General features: G+C 36.9%; 2 protein-coding genes across 5 annotated transcripts in view; one reads left to right on the top strand and one right to left on the bottom strand.

Annotated features, from left to right (window-relative positions):
* hwt (SH2 domain-containing adapter heavyweight) overlaps positions 1 to 20,758 on the top strand; it is a 62,833-nt gene that overhangs the window by 8,439 nt on the left and 33,636 nt on the right. For 2 of the 4 annotated variants that reach the window (XM_086835780.1, XM_086835779.1), the window contains exon 1: positions 20,286 to 20,731. The exons of the other annotated variants lie outside the window; for them this stretch is intronic. The gene's annotated coding sequence lies outside the window, so the exon portion shown is untranslated. Of the gene's footprint in view, positions 1 to 20,285; positions 20,732 to 20,758 lie in introns of those variants that run through there. 4 annotated transcript variants of the gene reach the window in all.
* Cpr11B (Cuticular protein 11B) lies at positions 11,538 to 13,055 on the bottom strand. The gene is made up of 3 exons (XM_020948343.2): positions 12,713 to 13,055; positions 11,730 to 11,948; positions 11,538 to 11,665 (listed from the first exon to the last, which is right to left on the bottom strand). The coding sequence occupies exons 1-3, from the start codon at positions 12,973 to 12,975 to the stop codon at positions 11,557 to 11,559; spliced, it is 591 nt and encodes a 196-aa protein (XP_020804002.2). The 5' UTR covers positions 12,976 to 13,055; the 3' UTR covers positions 11,538 to 11,556.

Genomic DNA, 20,758 nt, shown 5'->3' with positions numbered 1-20,758 from the left:
TCTCCATTTTCTTGATATTTTCACACACACACACCCCGTCGACAGGCTGCCATTGTCCCAAATAATTTCCATCATCTAATGCCTTATCTTTGGGGCCAGCAAGTATCTGAATGTTATGGAAAGAGAAATTACCCGCCTACGCATTATTTTTGATGGCACAATTTTGAGCATCACCGTGCTCAGTGATCTGTGTGTATGCGCCTGGCAATCATTAGCCCCTCCCCCTCCTAAAAATGTCCTGGGTCCTGGGTCCTTCATCGCTTTATTCATGCAACAATTGTTGATTGCCAGGGCATCTTTTGGCTTTGGGGGATGGAAAGGCTTCTCCATCTCTTTCCCTGCCTCAAACCCCCCATTTGTTGCGTGTGAATTATTGTTGGCAATAACGTGGAATTGCCTTGTCAGTCAGCAATCTGCAAAAGAAGTGAAGTGAAGGCTCACTTTTGCTCACTGACGACTGACTGGCAAGGACCTTAAGTAGTAACTTGGACCTCTTCTACACGAGGTTATAGTTGGCACGAACAGGTTAAGTTGCGCAATAAAATCAGTTAATTTCCAAAGCCTCCCAAAGAGAGAGAGAGACTTATTCTACTCCCTGTACTTTTTCGCGCAAAACCTACTTACAAATTTAATGAAACACACGAGGGCGGGGGGGAAGGGGAGCTGGTAACTGGTTGCACCCTCAACCCAGTTGGCGCTCTAAATAATTCATGTCGCCAGCATTTCAGCTGCAAAACCTTTCCAACTTGTTGTAATACATTCAAATGAGACTCAGACTGAGAGAGAGGGGGGATGAAAAATATAAGGATGTTGGAAGGATGGCCAGAAGACTCAGAAGAAGGCAAAAACATGTGACTCACCTACATACATATGAGAGAGATGAGGAAATCTCAAGTTGGTACACATAAACTACTCCAAACAAAATTACAAACAAGGGAGAGAAAGGTAGAAAGGATTCTGTACAAGCTAACAAGGATCGAAGGATTTTTTGACTTGAGCCAAAATAAAGTTGTGTGAATAATAGAAACTTATTTTCCTTGCCTAAGATTCTTGACTAACAAATAGGTTAAATATATAGGAAGAAAATCAATTTAATATTTATAATAATTATCCATTTGGAGCTTCCACCTTAAGTTCCCCTTTTTCTGAGAATAATCTGCGGCGTCATGCACCATTCTTTACTCCAAATCCACATCCACATCCACATCCCACCTCGATTTCCATCTCCTACACCTCCATCTTAATCCCTATACTCCGCCCGCCGCATTATTTGGCGCACTAAATTTATGTGCGCAATTGTGCTGAGTTGTGTGGCAGGAACGCCCCAAAAAACACCAGCAGGATGTGCTTCTCCCCCCCCCCCACTCACACATCCCTATATATATATATATATCCCCAACTCCCACCATCCTTTTTCTGCGTTGCAGCTTTTGGAATGTATTACATGCCTTTGTGCTCTAGCACTGAAAGAAAATGTTTTGCAAGTCTATTTGAAAAGTTTGGAGAAAAATTGGAAGCTAAGAAGTGATTTCTTTTGTGTGGGGTTTAATTAAACCTAAAATTATATTCATTTTTAATCAATATTTTTAAATGCCAATTTTTTGGTTAAATTAAAGTTTTTCAAGTTTCATAACTAAGCCAAAAATGCATTAATTTCAATACGGTTAACTTTTCTGTGCTAGTTTTTAAAAGGTTAACAAATCTGCGTACTGAGTTTTAAAAAATAAAAAATTTAAATTTTTGCCAATTTTTGTTGATAATAAATGTTGTTATAAAATGTTGAAAAAATTTCGAAAATTTATTTTTTTCCCGGACATGGCTAGATCGATTCAGTTTTCCATGCTGATCAAGAATATATATGATTTCTAGGGTCGTAAATGACTCCTTCATTGAGTTTCAAGCTTCGGACTAAAATTATAATACCCTGAAAAGGTAATATAGCAAAAGTACACGTTTGTATCTTAAATACAAATTGCTGCATCACTTTAAATTAAAAATTAGTAATAAGGTCCATGGCAATAAGGGAATAATTGGTAAAATTAATGCATAGTTACCATAGGTGAGTGAAGACTTGGGCCTGTTTCCTCCTCAAGCATCCTTATAATTAATATAATTGTCATTGTTAAGACTTACCGCAGTACAGGGGACACGTCATTGTTTAATTCCTTCCAGTGCAAAGATATATTCTTGGTGGCATCAATTATGCTTGTCATGGTGTCTTCAAAACAAGTACTTCCTGTTTATCCAGAAGATGTGAATTGGCCACGTCATATTTTTGGAGTCGATGGGTAATCACGATCACTATCACTCGAGATGTTAACACTGGAGATGCCACGGACAGACTAAGGGCCGCAAGGCGGCAGAGCCCGGTATTTATAGAGAATAGAGCAGGTAAGAGCAAGAGGCAAAGAGGCATCTGTGGAGGCAAGCACTGAGACACATAGAGAGTTCTCCAGAGAATGGGGTGGGTGAGGCCAGTGAGGCCGCCGCTCCATCTCTCTCATTGCTTGCCTCCTCCATAGATGCCTCTCGCTCTCGCTCACACTCTCGCTCACACTTTCTCTATTCTCTTTGCTCAAAAAGTATAAATACAAGGCTCTGCCGCCTTGCGCACCTCAGTCGGTCCGTGGCGCCTCCAGTGTTAACATCTCGAGTGATAGTGATCGTGATTACCCATCGACTCCAAAAATATGACGTGGCCAATGCAAAACCAATGGATAAACAGGAAGTGCTTGTTTTGATGACACCATGACAAGCTTTATTGCCACCAGTGGAAGGAATTAAACAATGACGTGTCCCCTCAACTGCGGTAAGTCTTAACAATGACAATTATATTAATTATAAGGATGCAATAGGAGGAAACAGGCCTAAGTTTTCACTCACCTATGGTAACTATGCATTATTTTACCAAATATATTTTTAAATTAAAGTGATACAGCAATTTGTATTTAAGATACAAACGTGTACTTTTGCTATATTACCTTTTCAGGGTATTATAATTTTACTCCGAAGCTTGAAACTCAATGAAGGAGTCATTTCCGACCCTAAAAATCATACATATTCTTGATCAGCATGAAAAACTGAATCCGTGTCCATGTCCGGGAGAAAAATAAATGTTTGAAATTTTTTCAAAATTTTACAAGGGGTTACATCGTTAAAATTATCAAAAAAATTAACAAAAAATTGAATTCTTTAAATATTAAAATTTAATACGCAGATTTGTTAACCCTTTAAAAACTAACACAGAAAAGTTTACCGAATTGAAATTAAAGCATTTTTGGCTTAGTTATGTTATTTGCAAACCTATGATTTACCCACAAAAATAATCATTTAAAATATAGAATTATTATATCTTGATTAGAGATATTTTAGAACTCATTTCTTTCAGTGTTTAGAACTGTTCACTTGCTGCCTTTTTTTCTGCTGTTTCTGGGGGGAATTCTCCATTTGTCGCCGGTCTACAGTTACATGCGGATCCCTGCGGATACAGGGGGATACCGGCACCTTCTTTATCCTCGGGTCGAAAAGGGTCCTTTGTGTGTTATTATTCAAAATCCAGTCAATAATGCGAAACGCGATGCTAATTTATTATACCAAATACGCAACAAGATGCTTTTGCAAAAATGTGGTGTTAGAGTTACAATTACGGCGAGTTTAAGGGCCAGGGAATAACACGTCTCCCTCCAGTGGCCAATACGTGCACATATATGCAAATTATATATACTGTACTATATAGGGATATGCGAAGGATATATGTATATATATTCTTGGAATTGCGTTCCCTGCTGCTGCTGCTCCTGGCTGGCTGGTTTTCAATTTTATCCCTTTTATTGGCTTGGCATTAGTTCCAGCTGCTTAAAATTCATACGCAAATACTTTCGGTAAACTTCCAGCAGGGGGAGGACTCTGGAGGGGGGGAGGGGAGGTAAAGAGGAGGTCCTTGTTGGTCCATAAGGTCTCGCACGTCAACTGTCTGCCAAAAAGTTTCCTCGACGCTTTTGTGCAAATTAGTTTATTGGAATTTCTTGTTTTCCATTTCGCTTCGATTTATTTTCAGTTCGAAACGAATTGGAAAAAGGGGGGGAGAGGCGAAGGATGGGGGCTTTCAGGAAACAAGGACGAGATTTATAGTTTCCTTAACGCAAACTAAACTAATTGAATTTTCCCATTTTTAACTGGTAATTGAATTTCAGCAAATGATTTTGTGATTGCTTGAAGCCTTTGTTTCATTTTCACAAGCTATTCTTACAATTATAAATCGAATTATATATAATTACATATATTTTTAGGACTCTACTTATATTATTTTTTTATTGAATTAAAAACATAAATCCCTTAGACTTTTCATATACAATTTTCCAGCATTAATAAGTTGCTTGCTTTTCTTGTTGAAGGCTGAGGCACTTTAGCTGGCACCCATAACTTCTTAAATTTATAATATTACGTGCCACATACACTTGCTCCTGACACACACACACACACTTATACAGGACACGCACACATACACAGGACTATTAAAATTTTAATGAAAATGATGTCCGCTGGGACGACGGGGCAACAACGTTCTCGCATTGCCAATGAAGATGACTCACCCAAGGACTTGTGGAAAAGTCCTGGCTAAGTCTGAATAATGTAACTGTAACTGTTGTGTGTGTGGGGGGGGGGGTTAACTCCAGAGAGTTGTGCGTGCAACTGCCATATCAATATCCGCAGACACACACACGCACACACACATGGTGGCAGCACAGGTGGATTAACATTGAAATTGACTGACACAAACGCTTTTCGCAGTTTCGCTGTTTCGCATTTCCCCCCCCCACATTTTCCTTCGCTCCTCTGAAAATCGCACGCAATTCCATGAATTTATTTATAGTTTTAGCAAAATGGAAGCTTTAATTTAAAGGTTACTCTTTACATTTTGTTTTAAAAATATGCTTTACCTCTCATAAATGCTCTGAGATGTCGGAGTTCTTAAGTTGAAGTTAAAGTTTTAAAGATTTTTTGACAAAACTGAAAGATAAATGTTTTAAATCGTATTTATTTTTGGATAACTAAATGTTACTTTACAATTTAAAGAGTTAAATTATCTATAAACTTAAACTATTTATTGTTTCGAATGAAAATCAAAACAGTATTGAATTAGTATTACTCAATTGATATATTTCAATGAATAATAACCCACAAATAAATCACTTAAATTCATTTCTTAATCAAGAAAATGAACGTTGTAGTAACAACATTTTGCACCTGTAGAAATGGAAGGACACTCGCTCTTTGTGTGATTTTAGCATATTCTTTGGCATTTAAAACATGGTTCGAAAGCGTGTCAGTACCCCTTGGAAGGTGTCAGTACCCCGCACATCCAAAACCCCCCTTTACTCCCACCTCAAAAAAACACCCTGCACCTTGAGAACTAAGGGTTGCTTCGCTTTTAGCTTGCTGTTTTCTTTTTTTTTTAATTTTTTTTTGTTACTTGCTCGCGGCGCAATGCCAAATCCGTTTAAATTTATGGCGTGTCATTGTTTTGGCATAAAATTAAGTGAGTTCATTGGTGGGTGTGGAGACTGGAGTGTGGAGAGTGGAGACTGGGGCGGGAGAAAGGACCTGTAGTTAAACATGCACAGACATGCATGCAAATGATTGCACATGTTAATGAAATTCAATAAGCGCTGCCTACTTGCAGGCGCTGCCAACACGGCGATGTCTGCTCATAATGGCCATGCTTTTGCACTGCAAAAAATATCGAAAGTCATCTGAATTTAATAAGGATTTTTTAAAGCTTAATTTGCTTTGCACAAAAAATAACTAAAATATAAGGTATACCGAGGTTAGAAAAATCATATTTTTTATTCATATTTTTAAGGACATTCTTCCGTCCAGTGCTTCACCCCTTTTTTCCCTGTGTGCATCCTAAAAAGGATGCTCCGCCAGCAATTGTTCATCTTGCCAACATGGAAAATAATTTATAAAATTCATAAGCGCCTTTAATTTATGAGAACATCCTCCGACACCACCCCACCCACTTGCGCATCCTGGGAATCCCCCGAAAACGCCCCAAGCGATTCTGTGTAATTTTAATTAATGCTAAAGCGGAATGCGAATGCTAAGCGACCGGGCGACTAGCTGGGGAGAAATCAACGAAAACAAAACCCAACAAAAAAAGGAAAGAAAGACAAGAAATGAAAAGAATAAAAAGGAGAGAAAAGTTCAGAGAAAAGGCGAGAGAAGAAGAAAGCCATCAGCAGAAAGGGCGGTGGGAAAATTTTCGGAAAATGCGGTGGCATTTACATTTGAAAAGGCTTCAAAGCTTGACAGTTTATTCTAAGGTTTTTATTTATGCTTTTTGTTTATAAAGAAAATACTTAAAATCTTTTCTGAACAAGAACAATGAAAATATACATATATCCATCTAAAAGCTATTTGATAAAATTATAAATGCTATAAAATAATTATATCTTGAATTTTAATTTTTAATATCACTAGAAACAAAGTTTCGCTTGCATTTAGTTTTTTTTTTCAATCAAAAATCGCAAAAACAAAAAACGTAAACAAACGGCGTTTTCCCCATTTACCAAATGTCAAAATGGACAAACCACAAGAGAGGATCGTATCTCTTAAGTGGCTCTCTCACTCTTAAGTTCAACTGTGCAGAGCGAGAACAAACGAAGCCCAAAGGAGAAGCAAAAAAATGCGCTCGCGAAAATCAAGAAAATCGAGGATAGAAATGGTAATAGTGTTGTTTCACTCACCCCTTTGCATTTCTTATTGCTGCAGATCCCCAACGGCGAACAAGCGGGCGAAAAACGCGCGCGCAAACACACACACACAAAAAAAAGAAAAACCCTCTAATTAGAGGTATTGGCACAAACTTATGCATTTTCTTTAACCGCTTTGTAATGGCGGTACCTCTTTACATTATTTGCACTTACACATGAACAAAAACCAACAAAATTAGCCACGAAAAACGCACTGATCTGGGCTGCGCACACACACACGGAATGGAAAAAAACCGACAGCGTCCCCGACTGCCACAACTTTAATTGCACTTTTCACTGTTGCGGATCGCTGTTTTGCACGCACTTTTCACACCTGTCACTGGCGTTTCCGCGGTAGTTACTTGTTGTATAGAGCCTTTGCCCGCCGCGGTAATTTTCTGCACAGAAATTTGGTCTTCTTATTGGAGGTTTTTTTTCGCGTCTGCTTCGTCCGGTGGCCTGGGAGTTAGTGCCTTGCCGATACATCGGTGTATCGATGTTCCAGATCGGTACGATGTTTTTAGGAACTAGCTCAATATCAATGTATCGATGTTGTCCTTGTCAAGCAAGTTTCGATGATTCGATGTATTTTTAGCTAAAAACAGGATAGATCGTTGCTACGAGTTGCCAATTTCTAGTGGCCATAGGGAGAGGCGGAAATGAAGATGCGATGTTGGCCAGAGAGAGAGGGGACATGGCGATGTTGTTAATATCAGCGAGAAACTTTTAAATAACTTAAAGTATTGGTCTAGACTGATGTATTTGGTGCATAATGATTAGTCGCTAGCTTGTAGCTTATTTTTCTAATTGGGAATCGGAAAGATCGTAAATTGTTGACTCTAAATTAGAAATACTTCCTTGTATTGTATTATATTGTATTAATTAAAAATGATCGAACCTGCAAGGATATACAAACTTTTGCGTGCAGAAATTCGCAACTTTTCTTGTTTAATGTAAAATTATCTAGCATAGTCTTGTGCGTATTATTAAGAGTTAAAAAAACATATAAATTATATATTATATATTTAACTTGAATGTTATTCGATATATATACATATATACAGCGGGACAATCTTAAATACTTACTGTATCGACTAACATTAAAGTTAAATATATAATATAAATATATTGAATTAAACTGTGCTACGAAATTTTGCATTAAACCAAAAATGATGCTACCTTCTGCACGTCGAAGTTTGCATATATATATATATATATAAAGATATATAAATATATATATAGATTTAAATATATACATATATAAATATAAATATATATACAGCGGGACAATCTTAAATAACTTAATGTATCGGCTAACATTAAAGTTATATGTATATATAATATATTTATATATATATATATATATATATATATATATATATATATATATATATATACGAATATAACTGTGCTACGCAATTTTGCATTTTGGAAACAAGAAAGGAAGCTATCTTCTGCACGTCAAAGTTTAGATATATACAAAGGTAGTCAAAAGTATTTACACAACGACCATTTTCATAGCCAAATTTCTTTTAGTTGTTATTTTTGTTGTTGTTGACCGTTTTTCCTGAAATTTTCTTTATTGCGTAGATTGGTTTATACAGAAGCGGGCCTAAAAGGAATTCGAAAGATAACGGTTCATTGAAAAATTCTATAAGTATAAGAATAGATGCATCTACAGAGTAATATTAGCACATAATTTGTTTTCGTCTTAAGTTTAGTGTTATTAAAATTTAATATATTTTTTAGTGACAATCTCATAAGTTACAATTAATAGTTAAACAAATTTGCTTTGGTATCGATGAAGGCTTTTAAATGGTTGGAATTGAGTTTATTAAGGTATAGCCTAAATAAATAGACATGTTAGTCGCTAGCTTGTAGCTTATTTTCCAAACTGGCAATATTGGAAATAGGAACTATCGTAAAATTGTTGACTGTTATAAAATTACTTTGTTGTTTTTTACACAAACATATATAATTTATATTGTATTAATTAATAATGATCGAGCCTGCAAGGCGATACAAACTTTGGCGTGCAGAAGGTAGCTTCCTTTCTTGTTTAATGCAAAATTTCGTAGCACAGTTTAATTGAATTTATTTATATTATATTCTTAACTTTAATGTTAGTCGATACAGTAAGTTATTTAAGATTGTCCCGCTGTATATATATATATATATATATATATATATATTGAATAACATTCAAGTTAAATATATAATATAAAATTTATTTGTTTTTTTTAACTCTTAATAATACGCATTAGACTATGCTATATAATTTTACATTAAACAAGAAACTTAGCTAATTTCTGCACGCAAAAGTTTGTATATCCTTGCAGGTTCGATCATTATTAATTAATACGATATAAATATATATTGTTGTGCAAAAAATCAAGGAAGTAGTTCTAATTTAGAGTCAACAATTTACGATCTTTCCGATTCCCAATTAGGAAAATAAGCTGCAAGCTAGCGACTAATCATTATGCACCAAATACATCAGTCTAGACCAATACTTTAAGTTATTTAAGAGTTTCTCGCTGATATTAACAACATCGCCATGTCCCGTCTCTCTCTGGCCAACATCGCATCTTCATTTCCGCCTCTCCCTATGGCCACTAGAAATTGGCAACTCGTAGCAACGATCTATCCTGTTTTTAGCTAAAAATACATCGAATCATCGAAACTTGCTTGACAAGGACAACATCGATACATTGATATTGAGCTAGTTCCTAAAAACATCGTACCGATCTGGAACATCGATACACCGATGTATCGGCAAGGCACTAACTCCCAGGCCACCGGACGAAGCAGACGCGAAAAAACCTCGAAAAAAAAGAACAAATTCCTGTGCAGAAGATTACCGCTGTGGTTGAAGGCTCTATACAACAAGTAACTACCGCGGAAAAGCCAGTGGCAGGCGTGAAAAGTGCGTACAAAACAGCGAGTCGCCACAGTAAAAAGTGCAAGTTGTGGCAGCCGAGTGGCTGTTGGTATTTTTCCATTAACCCAATTGCGTGTGTGTGTGCGCAGGCCAGATCAGTGCGTTCTACGTGGACAATTAAGTTAGCTTATGTTCGTGTGCAAGTGCAAATAAAGTAAAGAGGTACCGCCATTCCTAAGCGGTTATGGAAAATGCATAAGTTTGAGCCAAGAACTCTACAAATTAGTTTTTCCTTTTTCTTCTTTTTGGCCTGGGTGTTTGTGTGCGTGTTTCGCCCGCTTGTTCGCCGTTGGGGATCTGCAGCAATAAGAAATGCAAAGGGGTGAGTGAAACAACACTATTACCATTTTTATCCTCGATTTTCTTGATTTTCGCGAGCGCATTTTTTTGCTTCTCCTTTGGGCTTCGTTTGTTCTCGCTCGCACAGTTGAACTTAAGAGTGAGAGAGCCTCTTAAGAGATACGATCCTCTCTTGTGCTTTGTCCATTTTGACATTTGGTAATTGGGGAAAACGCCGTTTGTTTACGTTTTTTGTTTTTGCGATTTTTGATAGGAAAAAAACTAAATGCAAGCGAAACTTTGTTTCTAGTGATATTAAAAATTAAAATTCAAGATATAATTATTTTATACCAATTATAATTTTATCAAATAGCTTTTAGATGGATATATTTATATATTCATTGTTCTTGTTTAGAAAAGATTTAAAAAAATTTATTTTTAAGAGAAAAAAACATAAAAAATAAAAACTTAGAATAAACTGTCACGCTTGCAAGCCTTTTTCCAAAAATTTTCCCACATCTACCGCCCTTTCTGCTGCTGGCTTCCTTCTCTCGCATTTCTCTGAACTTTTCTCTCCTTTTTATCCTTTTCTTTCTTTCCCTATTTATTTTGGTTTTATTTTCTTTGACTGATCTATTTGAAGCCTATTGGGAAAGTCGATAGCTTGTACCTTATTTTCTAATTGGGAAACGATCGTAAAATTTTGTAGCACAGTTTTATGCGCATATTACGAGTTAAAATTCAAGTTTTCAATATAGAATATATATTTTGAAAATAAATTTGTAAACATGAGGTGTATACTTTTTGAACATCATTTGATGTAGCCTATTCACTCTTGTTAATATTATTTAAAAACATTTTTTTTAAGTCCCCGAATCATTAATCTTAAGTGTTTTTGTGTAGCCATAAAATATATTTATATTAAATTGGTATTTTTCAGAGTTTTTCTCACCTATTTCATCTTAAATTGTTCTTTAATGTAAAGTCTCTCAAGCTCAGGGCCAAGTTGTCTGCCTGCTTTACTTATGATTAATGCCAATGGCGACAATGGCCAAAAAGTTGTCACTTTTGTTGTTATTGTTGTTGGCAGGAAAAACAGGGAAAAACTGGGAAAACGAGGGCCAAAGACAAGAAAGCAAAAAAAAAGGGGGAATAAGTTGGCTTGTTTTGATGGCAGACCTTAACTGCTTAACTGCATATTAATTTCCCTCTTACCATCCGTTGGCCGTCTGTATTTATATTGGTAACAACTTATTTCGGCTTTTGGCCAAAAGTCAAAGTCCACAAAAGCAAAAGCAAAACCAAAAAAAAAGGCTCAAACAGCAAAGAGGCGTGGCTATATGTGTTCTTGTTGCCAAACCCAGAAGTTGTTCACTTAAATTAGCTACAAAAGCGGTTTCAGTATCAGGTTTCTTTTGTTTTATTAATATATTAAGTTCGAAACTTAAAGTAGGATATAGCTAGTATTTAATGAAAGTAAGTTACAAGACGAGCATGTGTATATTTTATTTTCTTTATTTAAAGTTGAAACCCCATTGATATAGATTTGATTTGCATTAGAATTGGATTGGGTTTTGTCCTTTAATAGTGTCTGCGCTGGCGATATCCTGGAGGCAGATATCGGCTATTAGGAGCAGCTGCCGGGACATGGGATGAGGCTGATCCCCTGTAGCCGCCATACGAACTGCGACTGATATGGGTAGAGATATATATAAATAACAATATCTTAATATATATTGTTATAAAGATCTTACCCAGCTGCAGCTGGAGCAGCGGCTGGCACCGATGGCGATGTGGGCAGGTGGGCTCCCTCGGCATGGAATCCATTCTTATCCGCCTTGTAGTTCACCGTATACTGCTGGCCATCGTCTCCAGTGTAGGAATAGGAGCCACGGACGCCCAGGGAGCCATGTGGCCAACCGCCCCGGAACTCTCCAGTCTCATCGCGATGGATGCCATTTCCGGTATCGAAGCTGCAAGGTTAATTAGGTTGGGTTAAAGGTTAAAGCACAAATACATATACCAGGAAGTGATCAGCTTGGGTTTTAATTATTAAATATTATTTTTTAACTAACATTTATGTTAAATATATATTTTTAGTTAGTTCATTGTCTTGACCTCACTCAAATTTAAAGAATACTTCCTCAAATATCAAGTTAATTTTCCCTTTCTTACTAGTTTCATAATGTTAAGTAATGTATTTTTATACTTTTTGAATTATATTATACCTTTGTGATTTGGAAAATATTTTAGGAATTTTTTTTCTAAAATATTTTAGAGCATTTTTATACCCTTACATAGTATTAGAATTTTAGTTAGAAGCTCGTTAAGATGTGAAGGAGTCATTTGCGACCCCATAAATCATATATATTCTTGATCAGCATCAAAAGGCGAATCAATCTAGCCATCTCAGGCAGAACAAAATTTTTGACCAATTTTTTCAAAAATTTTAAAAGGGGTTTCATCGTTAAATCTTAAAAAAAATTTGCCAAAAATTTAATTTTTTATGGAGTATGCAGTTTTATTACCCTAATAAAAATTAACATGGGACTGCTTACCGAATTAAAATTAATAGGTTTTTGTCTGAGTTATGAGTTTTTTAAATTTCGATTTGACAAATAAAATTTTCATATAAAAATGTACCATTTTCTGTGCTACTAAACATCCTAGTACCTTTCTTAGAAGTCCATCTCCTTGTTTATATAAATTTCATCCCAATTCGAACTGTAAAACTTACCCAAAATTATAGTTGCCATTGGCATCACTCTGATAGTCGCTCCTCACGATCGGTATCTGAGGCTGCTGCTGATGCTGACGCTGGAATCCTCCTGCTGAACCCAAACCCAGACCAGGACGAGCATGTCCTTGGCCACTTACGCCATGATAGTGCAACTGGCTAGCCTGGGGAGCGGGCAAGTAACGTTGGCTCAAACGACCGGCCAGGATGCCGGAGGTGAGGCCCAGTAGCAGGACCACAGCGCTTAGCAATGAACGTGGCATTGTTTCACTCTTCAAAATCACTTTATACACTTGAAAAAAAAAAATATATATATGGATAGATTCTTGGAGATTCTTTTTGATTCTCTGGGGAACGTTCGAACGGCAACTGCTGGCAAATCCGTCAGAGCGTTTCGGTTTTATAGAGATCCCCCGAAACCCATCGCTCGGCTTTAATTGTTTTCTGTTCAACTTCTTTTTTAAGCTCTTTTAGTTTTTTTGCTTCGCTTGCTTTCTGTTTGTTGCTTCTTTTTTTTGTGCTTTGATTTGGTTTTTTGTTGTTGTATTTTTGTTTTTTAATGTTTGCTATGTTCGTCCGTTTAATTAGCCAAAGTCAGAGGCGACCAGCAAACAATTTTTGGAATAGTTTATCAGGGGAAAAAAAACAGAAGTGGGTGTGGATGAGGTTTTTCGGTTGAGGGAAAGGTTGCGGTTTTGAGAGGAGGTTTTAATGCAGGTTTTAGGGGGGTCTCAGAGGAGATTTTGTTGGAGGTTTCAGTGGAGCTTCGGACTAGTGCACATGGGCAGTACATGCCACTTGGCACTTGGTCAAAATGCTGCGGTTAAACTAATTATAGCAAAACTACACAGGGGCGCAAAAAGAAGGGGCACAGTCTTTGTGATTAATCTTTTAGTTTTAACATCCCAAAATATACTTTAATGTAGAAATAAGTATTTAAATATATACTAAAATATATATTTATTCATATAGAAGAACATTTTCTGAAAAATATATTTCAATATAATACTTGAATACATATTTTAATATATGCTTGAATATATTGTAATATATACTTAACTATATACTGGAACATATAAGTGAATATATACTTCAAAATATACTTCAATATGTTTGAATATATACTGGAATATATATTTGAATATGTTCTTAAATAAATATACTTAAATATATACTAGAATATATATAGACTATATTATTGAAGTATTATTATTCAAGTATATAAACATACACTTAAAAGTCTACTTTAATATATTAAATTATATATTAACTTATATTTTAATATATAGTAAATATAAGAATTTCCTTTAGGTTGAAATCTATCAAGATGATGTGTTATTTACAGATTTTTTAAGAAGAAGATATTATTATTTAAATTTAAATTTCGTAGCCTAAAGAAGCTACATTTTCACATATTCCATACTATTGATCTTGGTGGTTTCAGAATCTATAATCTATCCCGAACTTACCTCATTTTACCTTGCTTAGACCCTACCCTCTTTACCATTTAATCCCCCCCTAGTATAAGTCTTTCTAATCTCAGATCTACGCGCCTGTCTTTCCATTAAAAGAAGAGATTTGTAGATTTGAAGAATGCCAAGAGAAGAAGAACGTTTTTGGCGGAGTTCCGGTTCGTAGATCGCAGTTTGCGATTCTTGAGTGTTTGTTTGATGTTTCTCTTGTTTTTTTTCGTTCCCTAAAAATGCCCACACTCGAGGGCCATTACAACAAAAGGCAAAGTAGCCGCCGCCACTCGCTAAAAAACATAAAAAACAAACTTGAGCTGACAGAAGATAATGATGTTGCTGATTGGGATCAGTGGATGTTGATGGGCAGACGATCTCCAAATCCCCCCGATGCGATGATGATGATGTTGTATGGCCCGAAAACGGTAGCAAAGTTTTTTTTTGGCAAAGAATTCCTCACGGGGCGAATCTAATGAGTATAAATGGGTGTTAAAACACCCGAAGGTGTTGAATAAGGTTCAAAGCAGAGGGTTCAGGGTTACTCGAACTCAAAAAAAAAGAGAAAAGAAAAATGGGAAATTAAATCAGTTTGTTTAGAAACCATAATTGCTAGTGCAAGTATCAATAATAATAATAAATTAGTGCATAAATTCCAGACAGTCAAATCAATCCAAAGGGGGGATTAAAGTTTAAAAATATATATTTGCCGCATCATCGCCAGCTTTGGGATTGCTGCAGTTGAACCCGTAAACAGAAAAACCAAAATAAAAATAGAAATAGAAATACAAACTGGTTTCTAAAGCTCTTCTCTTATTATGTTTGTTAGGATTTCCCAGCGTGTAGAGAACATACATACAATATTAATTGAATTCCATATCCGCAATTATGATGATAATCGCCTCGAATTTGTTATTGTTCGGGCTGTTAAATAATGGTTAATAATAAGACGAACTGCCATTAATTAATAATAATAAATGATGAACTAATCAAATAAAAGCGTGAAAAGTGAAGCTGCCGGTAAGAGATGCTAATGATGCTTGAGGCGCATTCATTAGTTTTAAAAAAAAATTATTATTGGCGTGTTTCAGTTTATATTTCGTCATATTTTAGTTTTAAACAGTGTGACCAGACGGCATACAGTGAGTTTGTTTTGCTGCCACACTGTAAGTGAACGCTCGACTGGCGACCAAAAGTGCATAAATGCACAGTTAGCGACAACGACACTCGCTAATGGCGCCTCATTATGTTTCATTAGCGAGGTGACTGTACTTCCGTCCCTTCGTTGTCCATCCAGCCATCTCTTTCTAAGCTCATAACTTATGCAGTTTTAGAGTTGAAAGAGTGGGAGAGCAAGAGCAGAGGGCCTGGCTTAAGCGGATGTAGTTTCAGTAGCAAATGAACTTGTAAATTACAATGCATCTGACACTGACGACTGACAACTGACAGCTAACGGTTGCCAGGTACACAAAGTACTAGATGTATATTTTTTTTTTTTTTACCAAGTCTTTACCTTTATACTTGGTTTAAGTTTTTGTGAGATTCTTTATCTTTGGTCTGGGATTAGCCCCCATTGTAGTGTCATAACTGATGTAACCTGTTCATATTTCTCTGTAGCTATAAGTTTCACAATGAAAAATCCATCAATTACTTTAGTTTTTCCTTAGAAAGAATCACTACGTTTTAAAGCCTTGACAATAGGTTTGCATATTCCCAAAGGAGGGATTCTAGGACATCCGTTTTCTCCATTAAAGTTCACTCGTCTGTGTCTAATTGAATCATGAATGAAACTGAACTGCAATGTGTTCATTTTTTACCAATTTTCCATACGAGCCCAATTTTTGTTCCCATTATTTTCTGGAAAATCCAAATAATCGCCTTAAAGAAACCAGATGAAGAGAGATGATGATGGTTGGAGAAAGGCAAACATTTGCTTAGACCAGGACTTGCAGGAGGACTCGATGCCAGGACGGCGATAAGGACCCACACAGTGACGTCGAAAAAAGGGGGGTTGGGCAGAGCCTGTCATCGCTCTTATCGCGTTTGTTTTTTCCCCCGTATTTTCTTCGTTGTCGTCGTCGCCGTTGTTCTCCATCGACTTGTTATTTCCGTTTATGATTTTTCCCTTTGAACTTTTCTTTCTCGACAAAAATGTCAAATTCAGCTATTTGTTTAATTGAAAATAAAGAATAAAAGGCCCCCAGGTTCAACTCCTCCTTCTTCTCATACTGGTCGGGGGGCGTGTCCAATTGTTGTGTGTCATTAATTTAAATTAGAGCTTTCGATGTGGGCTATATAAACGCCCTAAAATCGAGACAGCGATTTGCTACTTCACTGGATTTTCGATTCAAAACAGAATGGGGGTTGGAGAGCTGCAACTTGGGAGATTATGTGATCAGTGATAGATAAAAAGAACAAATGGTTGAGAGGTTGCTTAAAAAAATCGATTAAATGTGAAGTTTTAAATGCATATTTTTAAGTTAGTAAAAACTTAGGGGTTGAAAAAAACGTAGATAAACTAAGGTAGTGTTCGAAAAATACATTTACCATTAGAGTTGGCAAAAACTTGGATATTTATCGATTTAAAATCGATTGTAGATACTTTCTCCCGAGAAAGTATATGGAAAACATGGAGAGAAACTTAGAATTAGAAACAACATTACAAAACTGGAGTAGAAGTTTATTTGCATATTGAAAAACTGTTTCTCTTAATTAGATCTAGCAATACAACGGTATACACGACTTAAAAATGCTTTACAATCGAATGTTTCATGGAAACTTCATCAAAATCTTTTTTTCTTTCCTTCCTTGTTTCAGAAAACTATTCAAGACATTTAGTTTTATCAATACTATTATTAAAGAAATAGTTTCTCTCCAGTTTTCCCCTTCTGTAGGACTCCCCTCTCTAGCACCTGATAATTATGTATCTTCCTTCCGACCCCCCAAAAAAAAGGGAAGCTTAACTTTTTGCTTATCGCCTACAGTCTGGCAACAATAACAATTTGTTGCTAATGCACATGGGTGTTTGTTTAACCCACCCTTTCCCCCGAAGATACACACACCCAACCCCCTTTTTGTAGAGGAAACCGCTTCCCTGAATGGCAGTGGGAACATGAGCTAAACTACTCATTAAGCCAACTTTAACGTTTGTCCATATGAAGCTCAAGCGATTTGCCAGAGTTCAGAGGCGGCGCATTAAAAGGGGATGGGTGGAGAGAGAGAGTGAGAGAGTGAGAGAGGCTTATCCCCAGTTTCAGTGTTTGATTAAGCAATTCCAGGCGGAAATTAAATGGACACGCAAAACAAACTGTGAGCCGGCAGGAGCTGCTACCAAGGATCTCTCTGACTTGGAAAAAAAGGGTCATCCCGAAAGAGAGAGAAAAAAGAGGGGTTACACAGGGAGAAACAGGCAAAATTACAGAAATATTTTATAATATTTTGCTTATTTTTATGCATTTATAATATTTCTAATCGATCTTTGATTAAAAGGGTAGAGAAATGGCATGCGATTGTTTTTAAGGGTTCTATTATGGATATTATTCGGATATTTTGGGTTTTCTTAACTTCTAAATATATATTATTGATTTATGTATATAATATTTATATATTTAATATTAATATATATAATACTTGAGCTTGATTTATCATCTTAAATCCAAAAACAACTCTTCTTGAAGGCAAAACCCTCTGTTCTTCATCATCTCCTCCTTAGACTTCTCCCCGAAACCAGCTTCCATAATTTTTGACCCCCAATTAAGTGCAATTTGATATCTAAATTTGATATTGACATATATTTTGGTACCGTGTAAAGTCATTTTCAGGGTGGGGAAAGATCTGACCCCTTGGGCTTTGGTCTCTATCAAACTTAACTGAGCAGCGCTCAAGTGAGAAGATTAAATCGCCATAAATATTAACTACAGTTGCCTCGCCAGGGGTATGTACAATGTAGTAGTATTAGTAGTATGTAGTATGTGGGTGAAACGGGGATGGGGATACGCAGAGAGGGGGATGAGAATTCCAGAGTTGGGGATGTGTCCAGGGGGATGGGTGGGGGTTCGGTCCATGGTTCCACCAAAAGGTAAGACAATTTGAAAGCGCTCGCCTTGATTTAGCACCGGAAGGCACGCACACCACGTGCCACCGACGAGTTGGAGTTCCCTCCCGGTCTTGCGTTCCACTTCATCCTGGATACAGCCGCGGGCAAGTGTACAAATCAAATGATTTATTGGACCACGGGTCAGTTGTTGTTGCTGGAATGCGAAACCGAGTCCAGTGAGGGAGGGGGTCGGGGGGGGAGGGGAAAATTTCGCGTGAGAGCCACCCAAGGAATAATTGAAACGTACGTCTGTCAGTCCTGAAAAACATGGCACAAGTTGGAAAAACAACTTTCCACCTGGTGCGGAAAATTCACGTTTGCAGCTGTCTGCTAATTGGTCGAGAGGGGTCAAAAGGATGCCATGGATGGGGGCAGAATTTTCTCCAATTTCCGGTGGATTATGGGGAGTTCTTTTGTTAAAAATAAGGCAACTTTATTAATCACATATCTTATTTATAAGTACTAGTATATGCATCTATTTATTTATTTTATTTTTCTTGTAAGAAACTAGGGATTATTTTTAAAGAACGAAAAACTTTGACAGCGGAAGTGGCATTTAAAAAGAAATTATTATATCTTAACAAGAAATTAAAGTGAATTATCTTTGAATATATGGTAAATATCATTTAAAATCTTCTATTAATTATCATACACATAAATACAAAATATAAAACAGTTTTTTAAACAAATTAAAGGCTGCTAATAGTAAGAAATTAAAATAAATACTATAACTTATATTACTTCCCCAAAATAATTTACCTTAAATGAAGAAAATAATTTAAATTTATGCCATAAATATCAAATGATCGTTTAGGTTTCATCATTTGATGAAACCCAATTTCAATTTAGTTCAAACATAACATTTTTACGATTAAAACCAGGCTTTTGGAGCAAATTGCCAACGGCGGGCTTGACTCTCGAGTCATTAGGCAATGAAGCTGATGCATAATACGATTTCAACTGATTTCAAGCATCCATCCATCCATCCAGCATTTCCCCGGGTTCCTGCCGCGGCGCCCCTGCCATCTGGCATTCAGGAATCAACCCCATTTTCAGTTAGTTAATTGCCAATATTACACAAGTGCCACATCCAGCGGCGTCGCAGCGCTCCAAAGTATGCTAGCTTCTCTCACATAGCCTTTCGGTTCAGTTCGGGCAAGTTCGGCTTTCTTCGTTACGCTGCGGTCTCTTTCGTGGCAAACAGTGCGAGTGGCAAGTCAACGGAAAGCCGGGCTGGTGAAATAATTCTGTCAAAATTAAAAAAATATAGTCATTAAAACTTAACTATGAACTAATACTTACATTAAAAAATTGTTAAATGATTATAAAACATAGCTCTTTAATATTTTACTTGAGATTATTTACTTCGTTCAAAAACATTTCGCTTCCACTGTTTATCCCCATGGCTTTGCTTTTGTAGCGTTGCCACTGTGCGCAGACTCCGTGGGCAGGCCGGCAACGCCGCAGGGAAGCAGCGCGCATCTCTGTTGTTGTCCTGTTGGCCTCTTCCTCTCCATTTCCTTCTTCGCATTCGCTCGCTTTCCCCGCCGCATCCGTCTCCTGCTCATTCTTGCGCTCTGTTGTGGGTGCCGTTGCACGTGCCGTATCCGTATCCGTGTGCTTGTTATGATACCCTATACCCTTGGCTGACTGGGGCATATTGATTGGGTTGCTTGTTCGTGAAAGAAAAACTGAAAGAATGCACATTACCAGAAGAAGTTAGTAATATTTAAGAGCATATTCATATCTTTACACATAATGACAGTCAAATATTTTTTTTAACGTTTACATATCTGTAAGCTTTAAGGCAGAACTCATTTAGTACGCTACTCCCTCAAAGCAAAACTCTCTAAAGGGTATCTCCAATGCAGAACACCCTGTTTAGGCTCTCTCCTTGTGTTGCTCTCCCGGCAGCTCTCTCTCTCTCTGGCTTTCGGGGGTTGTTTCAAATGCAGAGAGGAATACCAGAGCGGGACAAACACAGTGGCGAGGCGACTTGGCGGCTAACGGCAAAATTGCCGTTAGTTCAGCATCAGACCTCACAACGCACGCAACCAGCACGCAAAAATCGCGGGCGTCGCTGACACGCCGCCGACGACGGCCCGAAAGCAACAAAACGCCAAAAATACAGCAATTCAAAGTGTTAAAAAATAAACATTTAAGTGCAACCACAACAAGAAAGAAAAGAACCTGCAATTTAAGCTGAAAACAGAACAGAAAATCAAGTAACTGCTACGAGAAATACAAAAACTGTGCAACAGTGACTCAAGTTGAGATTTAACAAACACAAAAACACACTAAACAGTTTGTTCGTATTTTTTCTACATATTTTGTTGTTGTTAATAAGCTAAATAGTGAGCGAGCAAGACTCTCGGTGTAAAAAATAATAACACAAATCACACACACACACACAGACGCAACACTACATATCAGTGCAAGGCGAGGAAAGTGTGCTAAAAGGTGAGTGAATTCATTGGGATAAAACAA

This window comes from Drosophila serrata, unplaced genomic scaffold (assembly GCF_035046125.1).
Source record: "Drosophila serrata isolate PLE 108 unplaced genomic scaffold, ASM3504612v1 contig_276, whole genome shotgun sequence".
Taxonomy (NCBI): domain Eukaryota; kingdom Metazoa; phylum Arthropoda; class Insecta; order Diptera; family Drosophilidae; genus Drosophila; species Drosophila serrata.
This window is presented reverse-complemented; position numbering and strand designations above follow the sequence as displayed.

Excerpts from the sequence above, each read along its gene's own strand:
- Cpr11B (XM_020948343.2), bottom strand. The coding sequence starts at position 12,975 with ATGCCACGTTCATTGCTAAGCGCTGTGGTCCTGCTACTGGGCCTCACC. Across the intron at positions 11,949-12,712 it reads AATGGCAACTATAATTTTGG|CTTCGATACCGGAAATGGCA; the intron begins GTAAGTTTTACA and ends TTAACCTTGCAG. Across the intron at positions 11,666-11,729 it reads GCTGCTCCAGCTGCAGCTGG|TCGCAGTTCGTATGGCGGCT; the intron begins GTAAGATCTTTA and ends TACCCATATCAG.